The sequence below is a fragment of the Protopterus annectens genome, chromosome 2.part0 (assembly GCF_019279795.1).
Source record: "Protopterus annectens isolate FY-2018-M chromosome 2.part0, PAN1.0, whole genome shotgun sequence".
NCBI classification, from domain to species: Eukaryota; Metazoa; Chordata; order Ceratodontiformes; family Protopteridae; genus Protopterus; species Protopterus annectens.
The window spans coordinates 1,384,446,785-1,384,460,813 of record NC_056728.1 but is presented as its reverse complement, the minus strand read 5'-3'; the positions used below and the strand labels follow the sequence as shown (position 1 = coordinate 1,384,460,813).

Genomic DNA, 14,029 nt, shown 5'->3' with positions numbered 1-14,029 from the left:
TAATGATTATCAATACTTATGACAACAATCCACCACCTTTTCCTCAAAGAAATCTAATTTCTTAGAGAAGATGAGCAAAATGTTGAGCCAAAATTAGGGAGCTCTCTAAAAATTAGGGACAGGTTAAGAAATGACAGTTCTCAACCCTCCATTTCCAAAATTAGGAACACTATCTCTTATAATGTGAACAAATGAATGACATTTGGAACCATACCTTTCAACCTCTTAGAGCAAGAAATCTGGACAAAACCATAAATAATCGGGGGACAAAGGCCCAAAAATAGGACAATTTTTAAATATTGCTCTTAGACACTTAGAAAGTAGATAGAATAACAGGTTTTGCATCAGCATGAATTTTCTGAAGGGTATGAAGTCTGAAACTCAAATGTATGTCATTATTTTCTAACTTAAATTTTCAATAATTTGCCAGTGATTTGCTAGAAAACCACAGTTTTATGAAAAATGGACCAAAAACATGAGGCAAAAATCTGGATATTCTGCAAAAATCTGTACAGTTCAGAAGTATGTGTGGAACACTTCCTAGCAACATGCTAACAACTTCAACTCGGAAGATCATATAAAAAGTACTTTTGAAAAACGTGTGTTATTCGGTATTATTTATCATAGCTATGAGTTAAAAAAAATCTTAATGTATGCATAACAGACCCTTTCCATGTGGAACTGCACTTCAGAGTCATACCTCCTAATTAGCCAGATGTTCGCAGAATATCTAGACTTTTTTCCTCATATTTTTGGTCTGTTCCTCATAAAAAAATATTTTTCTGTCCAATCTTTGGCAAATCTTTGAAGATTAATTTCAGTAAATACTGACAGACATTCGAGTTACAGACTTCATCCGTCAGGAAATTCACACGAATGGAAAACTTGTTATTCTATCAACTTCCTACGTTTGTAAGAACAATATTTAAAACTGCTCCTATTTTTTGGCCTACGTCCCCTATTATTTATGTCTTTTTCCAGATTTCTTGCCCTAAGAGGTTGAAAGGTATGGGGCAGCTGAGCTTAGCTCCAGGACAAACGCACAATTCAACTGTCTCCGATTTTGTGGACAGCCCCAATTTTTACCTCAAAATGTTTGTGATTCTCTTCAAAAAAATGCACACTAAATCAAATCATCTTTGTGTGTCAATTTTCTAAATGATTTAAACAAATCGGTTTAAAAGTGCCCTTGATTTAGGGAATTTGAGCCTAATTCATGAAGGAGGCCGGTAATGAGAGGATAAAGCTTAAAACAGTTACCACTGTGAGAGTTGTGTAATACCTGTCTCAGTAGCAGTCAGTGCCACGCTACTGTCATCTTGCAACTAGAGGGCGCTGTGGGACAACAGAGACGCTGCCGCCGACAAGGAAATGGAACAGCATAGAAATGCAATGAGACCTATTGCAGTGAACCTCTGAAGTGTCATTAATGAGAGAACTGCTGCTTGTTCCACGTACGGAGACAGCACCGATACAGTAGTAGTAATCACTAACTAATACAAACAGTGCAGCTCTCTGTCACACACCGCAACGCCGAAACAAGGCAACGTTCCGGCCAACGGTTACTGTGTTGAGGTTTACCTTTTTAAACCGCAATCCGCAGATATAACCTGCGTACCTTATTCACTGTAGAACAGCGCGGTAGAAGCTTGGAGACCGAGCACGATAAGGTAGAGACGCATCGGTAAACATTACGCGGTCTGTTTTCAGTCCATCTTGTCTTCCTGCGCTCATCATGGCTTCAACGGCAACCTGCACCAGGTTTACAGACGAGTACCAGCTGTTCGAGGAGCTTGGAAAGTAAGTCGTTTCTAATCTAAGCCTGGCAGACAGCTACTTTTGTCATGTCCTATATTCCATACTGATGGGACGAAATGACAGGAATAGACGGTCAAGTGGGGATTTCTATACGATTTATGAAAGGGCTGGGAGTCCTGAAAGTATGATCTTTTGGTGTGCTTACTGTCTTAAATGGGTTCATCTTGCACAGCTGGCAGCGACTATCGGCTATGCAATGTTTCATGATTTCACTCTACCTCTGCAAGGTCATTGCTAGACGCGACTTATTAATTACTTTTAACTGTGCTAAAAATATAGGCACTTTTTCGAAAGCTGTTGATGTAATCCCCTAAGCTTTCGACATGAAAGGATAGTTTACGTGCATTAAAAATGATGTTAAGGTCAAGCGGGTGGGGGCTGGCTGTCAAAGTGCATACTATAGACAGTTTACAACATGAGCTGAAAACAGAAGTGGGCCCAAAAACAATTATTACAAACTAGCATCTGGCTTGAAAAAATGTTTAGTGGTGGTTACATGACAGCGCCAAATAGTTGTCATTCTGCCTACCAGTAGCTTAGCTGTCAAACAACTGGTTGCTATACTTGCGATCATGAAGAGCTTGAATTGTTGTATGTTATTCTCCTCCTACCCCAACAGTGTTAGTATTGTTTATTTGAATCTCAGCAGTCTTTTTAATTATATTTTCATTGTTCATAAATGTGTCACATACATTCTGTGGTACCTTTGGAATGTTTAAGAATGGAAGTGCACATTTAATCAACCACACACTCCGCTTAAGATTAAATAGATTTAATTAAATGTTAGTTTTTTGAAGCATAGCATGGTGATCTGTGACATTAACTGCCATATTATTTTCACTTCTCAGCTCTTGGAAATATAAAACTACAACTGATACATTTTCCTTTGCTTATTCACAGGGGAGCTTTCTCAGTTGTGAGAAGATGTATGAAAATTTCAACAGGACAGGAATATGCTGCAAAAATTATCAACACTAAAAAACTTTCAGCAAGAGGTGTGTATTAAGAATGATGTTTTATTAAAACATGATTTTTGTAAATGTTGGCATATTCTTTTGCAAGATATGTCATAATGACGTGTGATGCTTAAACGGTGGGTTGAATCAGTGAAAGTATTAGTTGTAATTTCCTGTGTGTATGCATTCAGTAATTTGCTTTATTTTTGATGTATTAAGTCCAAAAATGAGGGTACTGCGTGGTTAAGATGCAGACCTGTAGCTTCTGTGCGTGTGTGTGCGTAGCACTGCAGGATGACAGAGCAGACTAGCTCTGTTTAGCTGGAAAAGTTGTACATCACTTATGCTTTCAAAGTATGATTAATTAATCCTGTAGATGCATTTTGTGGTTCCTTAACATGTTTTTTAGAGGTATCTGTATGGGTGGTAGAATTTTCTGTGATCTCGCAGTAGATTGATTGTATGGCGTACTTTCATAACTGAGACATAGGATTAGTGCATATCTTCTGACTGCTTTTTGACGGCCAGTGAGAAATTATTTGACCAATAAAAGTTATTTGTTAAGTTAATTATGCTTTTCTATTCCCCATTGTAACATTATATGAGTATAGTTTAGATATCTTGTGTTATATAAACAAGTTAAGTAGAATTATAAGATTCTTATTATGGGCAACTTTATTGTTTATATGATGAGTTTAAGTGACCTCTTAACTGGTGATGTGGAACACTAACTTCTCTTGTGGTTGCAAGAGTTGAACCATTACATTGCTGCAAGATTTGTTAGGTTGTATTTTAATTAGATGTGGTTAGGTACATGATTGTAGTTTTTAAGGGCCATGGTTTACTAGAAGTGTTTAAACAAACACATGACAAAACTGTATTGCAGTCATTGCTGCTGATTGCTTGAATAGGAGTCACTAAAACTAATGTTGTATAAAGCGTTTACAGTATTGCCATTGCTTCTTTATTTTGTAGATTAAATTACAAAGACATAAAATTATTAAATATAACCGTAACATTGTTATTCATGACAATAGGTATTAGATTGCTGCAAACCTTTTCAACATATGGTGCTGTTAAGCAGGTGTACTAAAGACAGTAACCTTTCAGATTCTCATCAAGTAGAGTAACTACAAATAACTGGATTTTTTCAGTGGAAGATGCTGTCGCCCCTAGCAGACCTAAATCAGGAATCTGAATTGTTCTTCTTCTTTCGGCTGCTCCCAATAGGGGTCGCCACAGCAGATCAACTGTTTCCATTTCTTCCTGTCCTTTGCATCTTGCTCTGTCACACTTACCACCTGCATGTCCTCTCTCACCACATCCATAAACTTCATCTTAGGCCTCCCTCTTTTCCTGTTACCTGGCAGCTTCATCCTTAGCATCTTTTTCCCAATATACTCTGCATCCCTCCTCAGCACATGTCCAAACCAACATAATCTTGCCTCTCTGGCTTTGTCTCCAAACCTTCCAACCTGGGCTGACCCTCTAATATACTTATTCCTAATCCTGTCCATCCTTGTAGTGCAAATCTTAACATCTTCAGCTCTGCCACGTCAAGCTCTGACTCCTGACTTTTTGTCAGTGCCACTGTCTCCAACTCATATAACATAGCTGGTCTCACTACCCTCTTGTAGACCTTCCCTTTCACTGGAATCTGAATTGTTAAAGGACTGTAAAGCAGGTCATATTTGGCATGTAGTGTGATGGACCCAAATTTAACACTATTAATTAAGTCTCTTAAAAACATAAAATGTGTTGGCCAGATCCTTTACAGTTGGTTTTAAATGTATTCTCTTTGAAGTAACTTTTACCATCAGAGTATGCATATACATACGATGGTTACTGTGTCAGTTATGCGCATCACACCTGTGATGTATTCTGTACTTGCTGTTCTATTATTTATCTCATTGGGTGATTAGGTGAGAGTACAGATTTTAAATGGACCTTTTCACAACCTGGACAAGTAAATTTAAGGAAGTAAATTTTTTCTGCATTGGATGGTTGTATGATGATTATGAAAGTATAAAATGTACAAAAATAGGGGGTGCAAGGTCTTTGTACAATGTCCAGAAGCAGCAGTGGGGTGAGATAGAATATGAAAGGTGCACTTGCACTTGGATTTATTTGATATGTGTGTTTTTAAGTTCTGCAGTGAAGAGAGGAATATTAGGATGTTCTCTAATGTAGGTGGCAAGGCATTTTCAATGATGGGGTCCCTGCCAATGAAACAGTTTTGTTTGCTGTAGTGAGGTTATTGAAGACAGGGTTAGAAAATATGTTTTTTTTGTAAGGCTGAGTTAGAGTAGAGGGTGTAAGCCTGTGTTTGTGAGGTAAGAAAGACAGAGAGGCATTCATTCTGGTTATGAGGTGCATGTGCAGGGAACAAGAAAAACTTCTTTTGAGGAACGGGTAATGGTAATCACAACAGAGTCAAATAAAGAAGCATCTGTAGTTTGAAAGAGGTTATAGATGCAAGGTGTACTGTTAAACGTCATTGGTTGTCATGGCAGACAATATATTTTTTTTATAGGATGATGTTATTTGATAATGGCTGACCTAGGTTAAGAGGCTAACAGTCTGGTAATACTATTAAGTAGCTTTTATTTATTTATTTTTCTATAATTCTAGAGTGTAGGTTGGGATTGGGGGTTCCATGGAAAAATCCATGAAGGACTGGTTATTTTCACTGCTGATGATGTCATGAGCAAAAATGCAACATTAGGAGTTGGTGTCTGACCCACAGGGGAGTTATCAGAAATCAAATTAGTTTTTAATAAGATTAATTTCAAGTTATCTGGAAGAGAAACTTTGAGATACAAAGAAGATTTGAAAGGTCATGCCCTGAAGGGGGTGGGGGTAACTGTATCAGGGTTTCAGTTTGCCTTGTGAATATCCTGTCTTTTCTATGGAGTACAGTAAATAGATGTTACTAACAAATTTATAAAAGCACAAACTGTAAAAACCCAAGCACAGATGCTTGGAGAACATTAAGTAAGAAAGTGCCTAGTGGAGATTGTGTGTGCTTGATTAACACTTTCATTTAATGGTCAATAAGTAGCTAGTGAGCCAGGTGATAGCATTTTGATCAAAGTTACAAGAATAAGAATTACATTGAGTGGGAAACAGAATTGCAACCTTTGGTTATATCTACGAGTAAGGCACCTACCTGTTGGGAAGCCAGAGTACTGGCTTTTGTTAATCCTGTTGGTAGGAGAAATGCAGCGTTGGTGGTGCCATGGCCTGAATCCATGCAGTTCATAGTCCTTGTTAAGCTTTGCATTCTATTATTTGCCTGTAGCTAATCCTAAAATTTAAAGTATGTGAGCAGAAGAGAAATGGGGTAAAAGCTGGGGAGTGAGTAGCATGTGCTTGGCTTTTGGTGGGGGGGTAGAGTGGCATTTCTTCCAAAGGGCTGAGGAATGTCAGTACTGAGAAAAATATTAATATTAAGGATATCTGCAGCAGGGTGGGTGATAGCTGTTGATAGATTACAGCAAGATTTTCAGGAAGTGTGGTTGAGACCATTTTCCTCTCTTAACGGTCCCTGATTTCATAGCATGTCCTTGATTTCGCCTTATATTTTTGGTTTATTACCCATAAATGTGTGGTTTTCTAGAAAATCGTTATGGATTGCAGTCACTAAATACTGGCATATGTTTGAGTTTCAGATTCATATTCCTCCAAAAAATACATGTTAATGTAAAGCTTGTTATTTCGTTTACATCTTATGTATGTAAGACCAAATATTGTCACTTTGTCCCCATTACTTTTCGTCTTTGTCTCTTATTATTGTGTTAAGACATTGAGAGGTATACTTTGAAGGCTGTGTAATGGATTGCAAAAAATATGTGGAAAATGGAGAGATAAAAAGATCAAGGTTAAAGATAAAGGTAAAATAGGTGAAAAGCGACAGGCAGACTCTTGGATGAAATAACTGCATTGTGAGAAAGTATTAGTTATAGTAAGAGAGTCATGACAGTCAAACTATTAGTTGTGAATTAGAGTAGCGTGACTGGTGACTTTGTAAAGATCCCATGACAATTCTCTGGTGGTTGGCTATGGAAGGACAAGGATTACTCAGCTGACCATAGAAAAAGGGAGATGGGAGAGAGAGTAGAAATGGAAACAGATTTGAAACAAAGCTGTGTGCAGTTAAGGTTTGCCCTTCACTGGCAGTATAATTACATATGTCAGCTCTGGATTATTTACCAGATTCAAGGTTACAAAAAGTGGATTCAGTTACTTCATAGTTTCATAGTATAGTACTAGGCTATCTGCCCTGGGGCATTTGTAAGCCTAGCCATAGTGATGTGGCTTTTGCCAACCCATGAAATGGTACAAAAATGTACAGAATAAATCTAGAATACTGTGCCTCTGTCTAGTAGTGACACAATGAAGGCCCCCTTATATAATAGAATTAGTTTACTGTGCCCCTGTCTAGCTGTGACCCCTGGGGTAAATTTTCGATCTCCCATCCACTCATCAAGATTTCTCTTGAAGAGAGTTAGTGAGGGGCTCTACCTAATACGAACTGGGATCCTGTTCCAAAGCATGGGAAGCCTTTGGGTTATGAATCTATCCCTCCAGCATGTCCTATTCATACTTGTGCCGAGGTTTAAGTCTTTAGCTCTCGTGGTCCTGATGGATTTGGATTTTTTGAGGTGGAGCATGTCCATCAAATCCTGATTGGACATGGCCTTGTACGTCAGGCAGAGATCACCCCTGAGCAGGCGGTATGCCACTGAATAGAGCTGAAGTTTCTTTAGTCTGGTGGAATAAGACATATGTTGGAGACCCTTGATCCTTTTGGTGAGGTACTTCTGTGGTCTCTCCAGCTGTTGCAAGTGCCGGGTGAGGTACATACCAAATGGGGCATTGTACTCAATCATGGGTCTGATGAGGGAGGAATATAAGGGTACAATGACATCCTTGGATCTGGATGTGAATCCCTTCATGATGAGGTGTGCAAGGTAGAATGTTTTTCTAACCACTTTGGCAACGTGGGTGTCAAATGAGAGGTTGCTGTCTACTTGGGTCCCTAGGTCTCTGATTACTTTTTCTGTACTCAGTGGGTTGCTGTCTATGTGATAATTTGTGGGTACTTTGTTTTTTCCAAAAGGGATGACTATACATTTTTTGGCATTTAGTTTAAGGCCGTGACTACGGCACCAGTTGTCCGCTTCAGTGAGGCCTTTTGTAGGATGTGTGTGTCAGCTGGTGTATCGACTATGGCGCCTAGTTTGCAGTCATCTGCGAACTTTGTCAGCCACAGCCCTCCCATGTTTGCTTTAACATCTGAGAAATAAATGCCGAACAAGAGGGGTCCCAGGACAGATCCCTGTGGGACACCACTTGTGACTGGCTTTGAGTCTGACATTGCTCCAGCGATTTTAACTTTATGGGTTCTGTCCTTTAGCCAGTTTGCAACCCATCTAGTGACATAGGGGTTTACTTTTAAGCTGTTTAGCTTATCTATGATGCCTGAGTGGGGTATTGTGTTGAAGGCCTTAGCCAAGTCCAGGTATGCTGTATGGACTGCTTTGCCCTCATCAGTGGCTCTAGTGACTGTTTTGAAACAGTCAACCAGGTTTAAAAGGCAGGATCTGCCCTTCACAAAGCCGAACTGGGTGGGGTCAAGTGTCTGTAGGTCCCCTATGTCTCTGTTTATGAGTTCCATAATGATTCTTTCCATAGCTTTGCAGACCAGGCTAGTTAAGCTTATGGGGCGGTAGTTTCCAGGGTCTGTAGAGGTAACCCCCCTTGTGGAGTGGGACCACTGTTGCTGTACGCCAGTGTACAGGTACATAACCCGAAGTAAGGCTAAGATTAAATAGCATTTTTATGTGTGGGTTTAGCTCCTCTTGGAGTTCTCGTAACACGCACCCCGGGATACCGTCAGGTCCCATTGATGCTGTGTTTTTTGCTTTGTTTAGGGCAGTTCTCACTTGGACATCTGAGATGACAGGGAGATTACATTCACCTGGGATAAGTATTTCTTCTTTTGGGGGTGAAGGAGGCGAGAAGTTTGCACTGAACCTGCCAGCCAGAATGTTAGCAATATCTGTGGGTTCAGTGTATTTTTTGTTGTTGTGAACCAACTCAGAGCATATCTGAGGGTTTCCGCCCAGGATTCTAACATAGCTGAAGAAGGCTTTGTGGTTATCTTTAGTGTCCTTTGCTATTTTTCTCTCAAAGTTTGCCTTGGATGTTTTTATGAGAGAACGTAGTTTTCTGCTAATGTTGATCAGAGACGTCTTCCCTTCATGGGATTTCGCTCTGACGTGCAGTAGCTTCCTTCTTTTGTTATACAATTTGTTTATGGCTGAGGTCCACCAGACAGGATGCTTACATTTGGTGGAGAGGGACTTGGATTTGTTTGGGATTGCATGATCCATGCATTCCTGGATATGTCCATAGAAAGCATTTGTGAAGGATTCGGCATTGCGGGATGTGGTATCCACTGGCACAGTGGGCTTAGAGGATACCATCTCCTTAAGAAGAGTGAAGTCTGCTTTTGAGAAGTTTTTCACTGTGGTCTTTTGTGCTGGGGGTGGAGGTGGGATATGTATATTCAGGGTGATTAGTTTGTGGTCAGATCTCACTAGTGAAGGGTATACTTCCGGTGTGGAGCATTTTGTCCCCATGTTTGTGATGATCATGTCTAGTATATTTTCTCCCCTAGTGGGAGAGGTGACTAGTTGTTCCAGTGCATTTGAATTTATGAATTCCAGGAACCTTTGGGCTAGGGTATTAGGGCTAGAATAATGTACCCAATCTATGTTTGGGTAGTTGAAGTCTCCCAGTATGATGGTATTTTGTGATACATTCATATCCTCCAATGTCTTCAGGAAGGCTGAGTGGGGTTCTTGAGATTGGGAGGGTGGTCTGTAACATGCTACCAGTTGTATAGCAGTTTGCCTTTGGTTAGTTGCACCTGTATGGTCTCTGTTGCTTCATGTGTTGCTACTAACCTGGAGGTGTGGGTGTCCTTTATGAATATGGACACTCCCCCTCCCTTTGTGGTTCGGCCCGGGTTTTGGGGCCGAAAAGCATGATACGAGGTATAGCCTGGTAGCGCTGGGGTGCTCTCAGGAGCCTTGAACCAGGTTTCAGTTACTGAACAGACGTCGATGTTCTCCATGCTGAGGAGTGCATCACGTGCCTGCATCTTGAGATTTAGACTTCTGGCGTTGAGCAGCATTACCCTTAGTTTTTTTCCATTTTTGTTTTCTAAGGGGGTGGGTTTGTCTTTTGAGCCTTGCCTAAAAATGGCATTATGGGGGTGGCAAGAGCCTTAGCCAATATTCGGAGTTAAGTCTCTGCCATCGAAGCTGTTTGTAAGGAAAAAAAGAGAATGTAAGCCAATTTTAGTTAACATTTTCTTGAATTATTATACTGATTCCTTGTAAACTAATTGTTCAGTGAGCTCAAGGAAAATGGTGGAGAAATACATACAGAGGTGTCTCTGAGTATCTCTGATTGCTTGTTAAGCATACTACCAGGTTGTGTACATGCACGTTGAGGTATGAGGTATATGTTTACCTGATTATTGTGTGTGTAGTGGAGAGTAGGTAATTGAACGGACAACTGTCTGATAGCAAATCTAACTAAGCTTGAAGTTTGGCAGTATCAGTTAGTTATATGGGGATTCTCCAAAAATTAAAGGCATTGTGCCATGGAGTGATTGTAGCAGAGGTTTTTTAGATGAAACTTAAAGCCAGTAAAGGTTTAAAAAAATTGTGAACTGTAAGAGGCAGATGTATACTTAGTAAGGTGCATTGTTAGGTGTGCACAGGAAAGCTAATGCCTGCATGCTGACTGACCTTGCCATCGCTGCACTGCAGGGAAAAGAATAAGACTGAGATTTGAATGTTTAACAGCTGCATCATTCCTACTCCTTGTCCACGTCTCTGTGAAACTGTTATGTTTTTCTGTACGTCTGTGTATGGTACCTTCTGTTCTGAGAACCTGAGTCCCTCTTCCACAGTATCTTTTGTATTCCTGTTGCATTTTACTTTTCCTGGTTTGGGAAAAGTGAAAAGCTAGTAGTACAGAGTATTTAACTTCTAAATGGTGCGTTCTGTCTGATTTCCTGGTTGAAGATGATGGTGAAGAAGGTACATGCCAGCTCACTTATTCACCTTCTTTTAAGTGGTCTTCTTGCAGGCTTATCTGTACTCCAAAGTGGTACTTGGTATAGTGGCAGCCTCCATTCTACTTCCTTTACCATTAAAAGAAACGATTCTGGTGAAAAAGACAGAAAAGATAACTGGTTTCTTCTCTGGCATGGTAGGGACACATCTGGATCTATCATAACAGTCCTGTCTGTAATTAACATTTTCATGTTAATATTGTAGCCCACCATCTTGTAGCTTCTTCTTGTTACTGTCTGTATGACTTTGCAACCGGTTTGTTTGTGGTTGTTGAAATACCATACGGTCTCTTTTTAACACTGTTAAGCCTTTCTGACGTTTGCTTTATAATGTTAGCAGCACTGATGCATGCTGTAATTACAAAAAATGCACTCTCATGCATTTTTTATTCCTCTTTTATATACGTAATCATCACCTTTTTTGCCTTCTTTTGTAGTCTTTTCCTGTTTACTAAAACCTTGCAGCAGTCTGTTCTGTAAATGTTTTGTATAATCTTTTCATCACTTGTTAGGCTGCAGTGCTACCTTATAGGTGCTGAAAGAATATTTTCATTAATATCATTGTCATCAGTTCCTTTTTGCTATTGGTTTTGCTCGTATTATTGTTTTTCTTTTTTTTTGCTAAAAATTGGAAGTGATTCTTAATATCTGGTTGCCACTTTTGTATTGTATGTTTCTGCATTCCATTACATAATCAGAATCTGAGGTTCTTTATTTTTTTCATTTAACATTTGTTTACTGGGAAAGTCCAACTTGGAACAAACTAATTTTCAGCAGAGGCCTGAGGAGAAACACTCCAGGCGCATGTGTTTGTAACATGGGAGGAAACCCACACGAACACAGGGAGGACATGCAGACTCACGAAACAGACCAATAAAAGATGCAGGGAACCGCAGGCAACTTAGTACCAACACACCACCAATGTTTTAGTCAGTTTTATTTAGTGGTTTTGTCTTGCTCACAGACTTTTGCAGAATACCATCCATTCTTTCAAATTGACCATCTTAAATACAAAACCCCAGTCTCTCATTTGTTAAAAATAACAGCATGTCCCACTCGTAAAAGTCCTTCACAATATAATGTGCAAACAACATACTAGATTACAGTGCATACCTGCTGTGATGAGTATGTCCATTAATAAATGTGTACTGGGTCATTGCTTAACAGTCAACATAGTAAAATATTGTGTACATGATTTCAGCAGTCTTCAGCTTGGTTGGACAGGTCCTGTTGGGAATAGGTCAGAGTTAAGTAGCATTGTGTTTTGACAGAATAGGATGAGTGTGCTTAAAGGACTAGGCCTCTTTGTAACTTTTTAGATTTGGATAAGAGGCACTGGTCAGATGATGGAAATGGGCTGGACAGCTATAAGCAGTTGAATATGAGGTGAGAATGTTGGGAGAAGGGTCAAAACGCAATGGCAAGTAAAATATAAAGTTTAAATGTGCAACGGCTGTGCATGTTCCATGAATAGTTTCTTTTCTTTGTCTTCAGTGGTTGACTCCTTACTGCACTGAATCCTTCTGTGGTTGACTCCTTACTGCACTGAATCCTTCTGTGGTTGACTCCTTACTGCACTGAATCCTTCTGTGGTTGACTCCTTACTGTATTGAATCAATGCGAATCAATGCATTATTTGTTACCTAGTTCAGCTTTCAGCATGGTGTGCATGCATTCTGCACACTGTTTGTTGCAGATATGCAAGTCTGGGCATACCTCTCAACCTCTGAGCATTAGAAGCCAACTGTGGCCTTTGCAAATCATAGCAGAAAGTCAGAAAAAGGGGCACTTTCTTATTTTACAAAATAGAAAGTCTTTTCTGTATTAGGCCCTTCATAGTTAGTGAAAGAAATCTTTGAGTAAGCTTAGTGAATTTATTTAATAATATATACATTGATATTGTCTGATCTTGAGGAACATCAGTAAATGTAGGAGGAGCAAGTCTAAATCTGAGGGCCAAAGTCAATGGTATACATAGATTCATATCATTTGACAGGTATGGGTCTGGGACCTTCATCTTCGCATCCTTCAGGAAAGGGATTCAGAAAGGTTGTACAGCGAAATAGTACAGTGGAATGTGAAATGTTCAAAGTAGTAAACATGTTTGTCATTCCTAACTAATTGCTGCATTTGACAAATTGCTTACACTTAAATAAGTAATCTTTACTTGTGTTTTTTTCTCTTAATGGAACATCAGTGACACTGCCAAACTGCACATGTGAAGTATTCTGAGTGCCAAAATAAGAATACAATTTAAAATCTGGGCTTGTTGCCATAAGTGGTCATTATCACATCATCTTAGTAAAGTAATGTTATTTTTAAATGGGCAGAAATAGATTTTATTCAGAATTTGTAAATGTGCACCTATCTTTGTGTTTTGTGGCTTCTCCTGGGAGCATGTCGGGTCTGACCTTCTGTAGATCGTACTGTAATGATCTTGCAACCTGATGTACATTTCAACAGAAAACCTTTTGTTGAGGTTTTTGATAATACTTGTCTTTTTATTTCTTTACTTAAAAAGAATGAGCTGCAGTGGTGGGCATGTTCCTGCAATTTCAGAACAAAACTGAAAGTTCAGGTGTAAACTGCATTACTTCAGGAAGCACACAAGAAAAGTGTCCTTTGACAGCAGCACTTGTGCCAGTCATCCCCAACACACGCAAACAAATAACCAACACCAGAGACATACATGTTCCTTAATTAATGACAATTAGTGTGCCTAATCTCCTAAACCCGATTAGTATAAAATCTCCCACTTCAAGGACTGATGTGTCCAGCCTGCCTGTATTCAATACCTGAGTTAAAAAAAACAAACAAACAAAAAAAAAAAACAGGGGACATTAAGCTGTTCCATCCTCCATTCTCTCGCATCAGGTGCTAAGCCTTCACTTCAAATCCGCATACACAGGAATTTCTAATCTTATCAGCCATTCGCATCGTGTGTGTGTGTGTGTGTGTGTGTGTGTGTGTGTGTGTGTGTGTGTGTGTCTTTTTTCATATTTTTTTCTCCGAGACTAACCATTTGTATCAGTAATAATGTTGTTTACATTTTTGCTGCTGTGGATAGAGGCAGCATGTTTAATAAACACACTTAACTATG

General features: G+C 39.4%; 1 protein-coding gene across 21 annotated transcripts in view; it reads left to right on the top strand.

Annotated features, from left to right (window-relative positions):
- Positions 1-1,400: 1,400 nt before the first annotated feature.
- The window catches only part of CAMK2D (calcium/calmodulin dependent protein kinase II delta), a 1,797,486-nt gene continuing 1,784,857 nt past the window's right edge, over positions 1,401-14,029 (top strand). For 6 of the 21 annotated variants that reach the window (XM_044061602.1, XM_044061596.1, XM_044061598.1 and 3 more), the window contains exons 1-2: positions 1,405-1,800; positions 2,719-2,813. In XM_044061602.1, coding sequence (XP_043917537.1) covers positions 1,736-1,800; positions 2,719-2,813 — 160 coding nt within the window. In that variant the 5' untranslated portion in view covers positions 1,405-1,735. Of the gene's footprint in view, positions 1,801-2,718; positions 2,814-14,029 lie in introns of all 21 variants that reach the window. The other 15 variants (XM_044061589.1, XM_044061587.1, XM_044061591.1 and 12 more) reach the window with 5 other exon arrangements.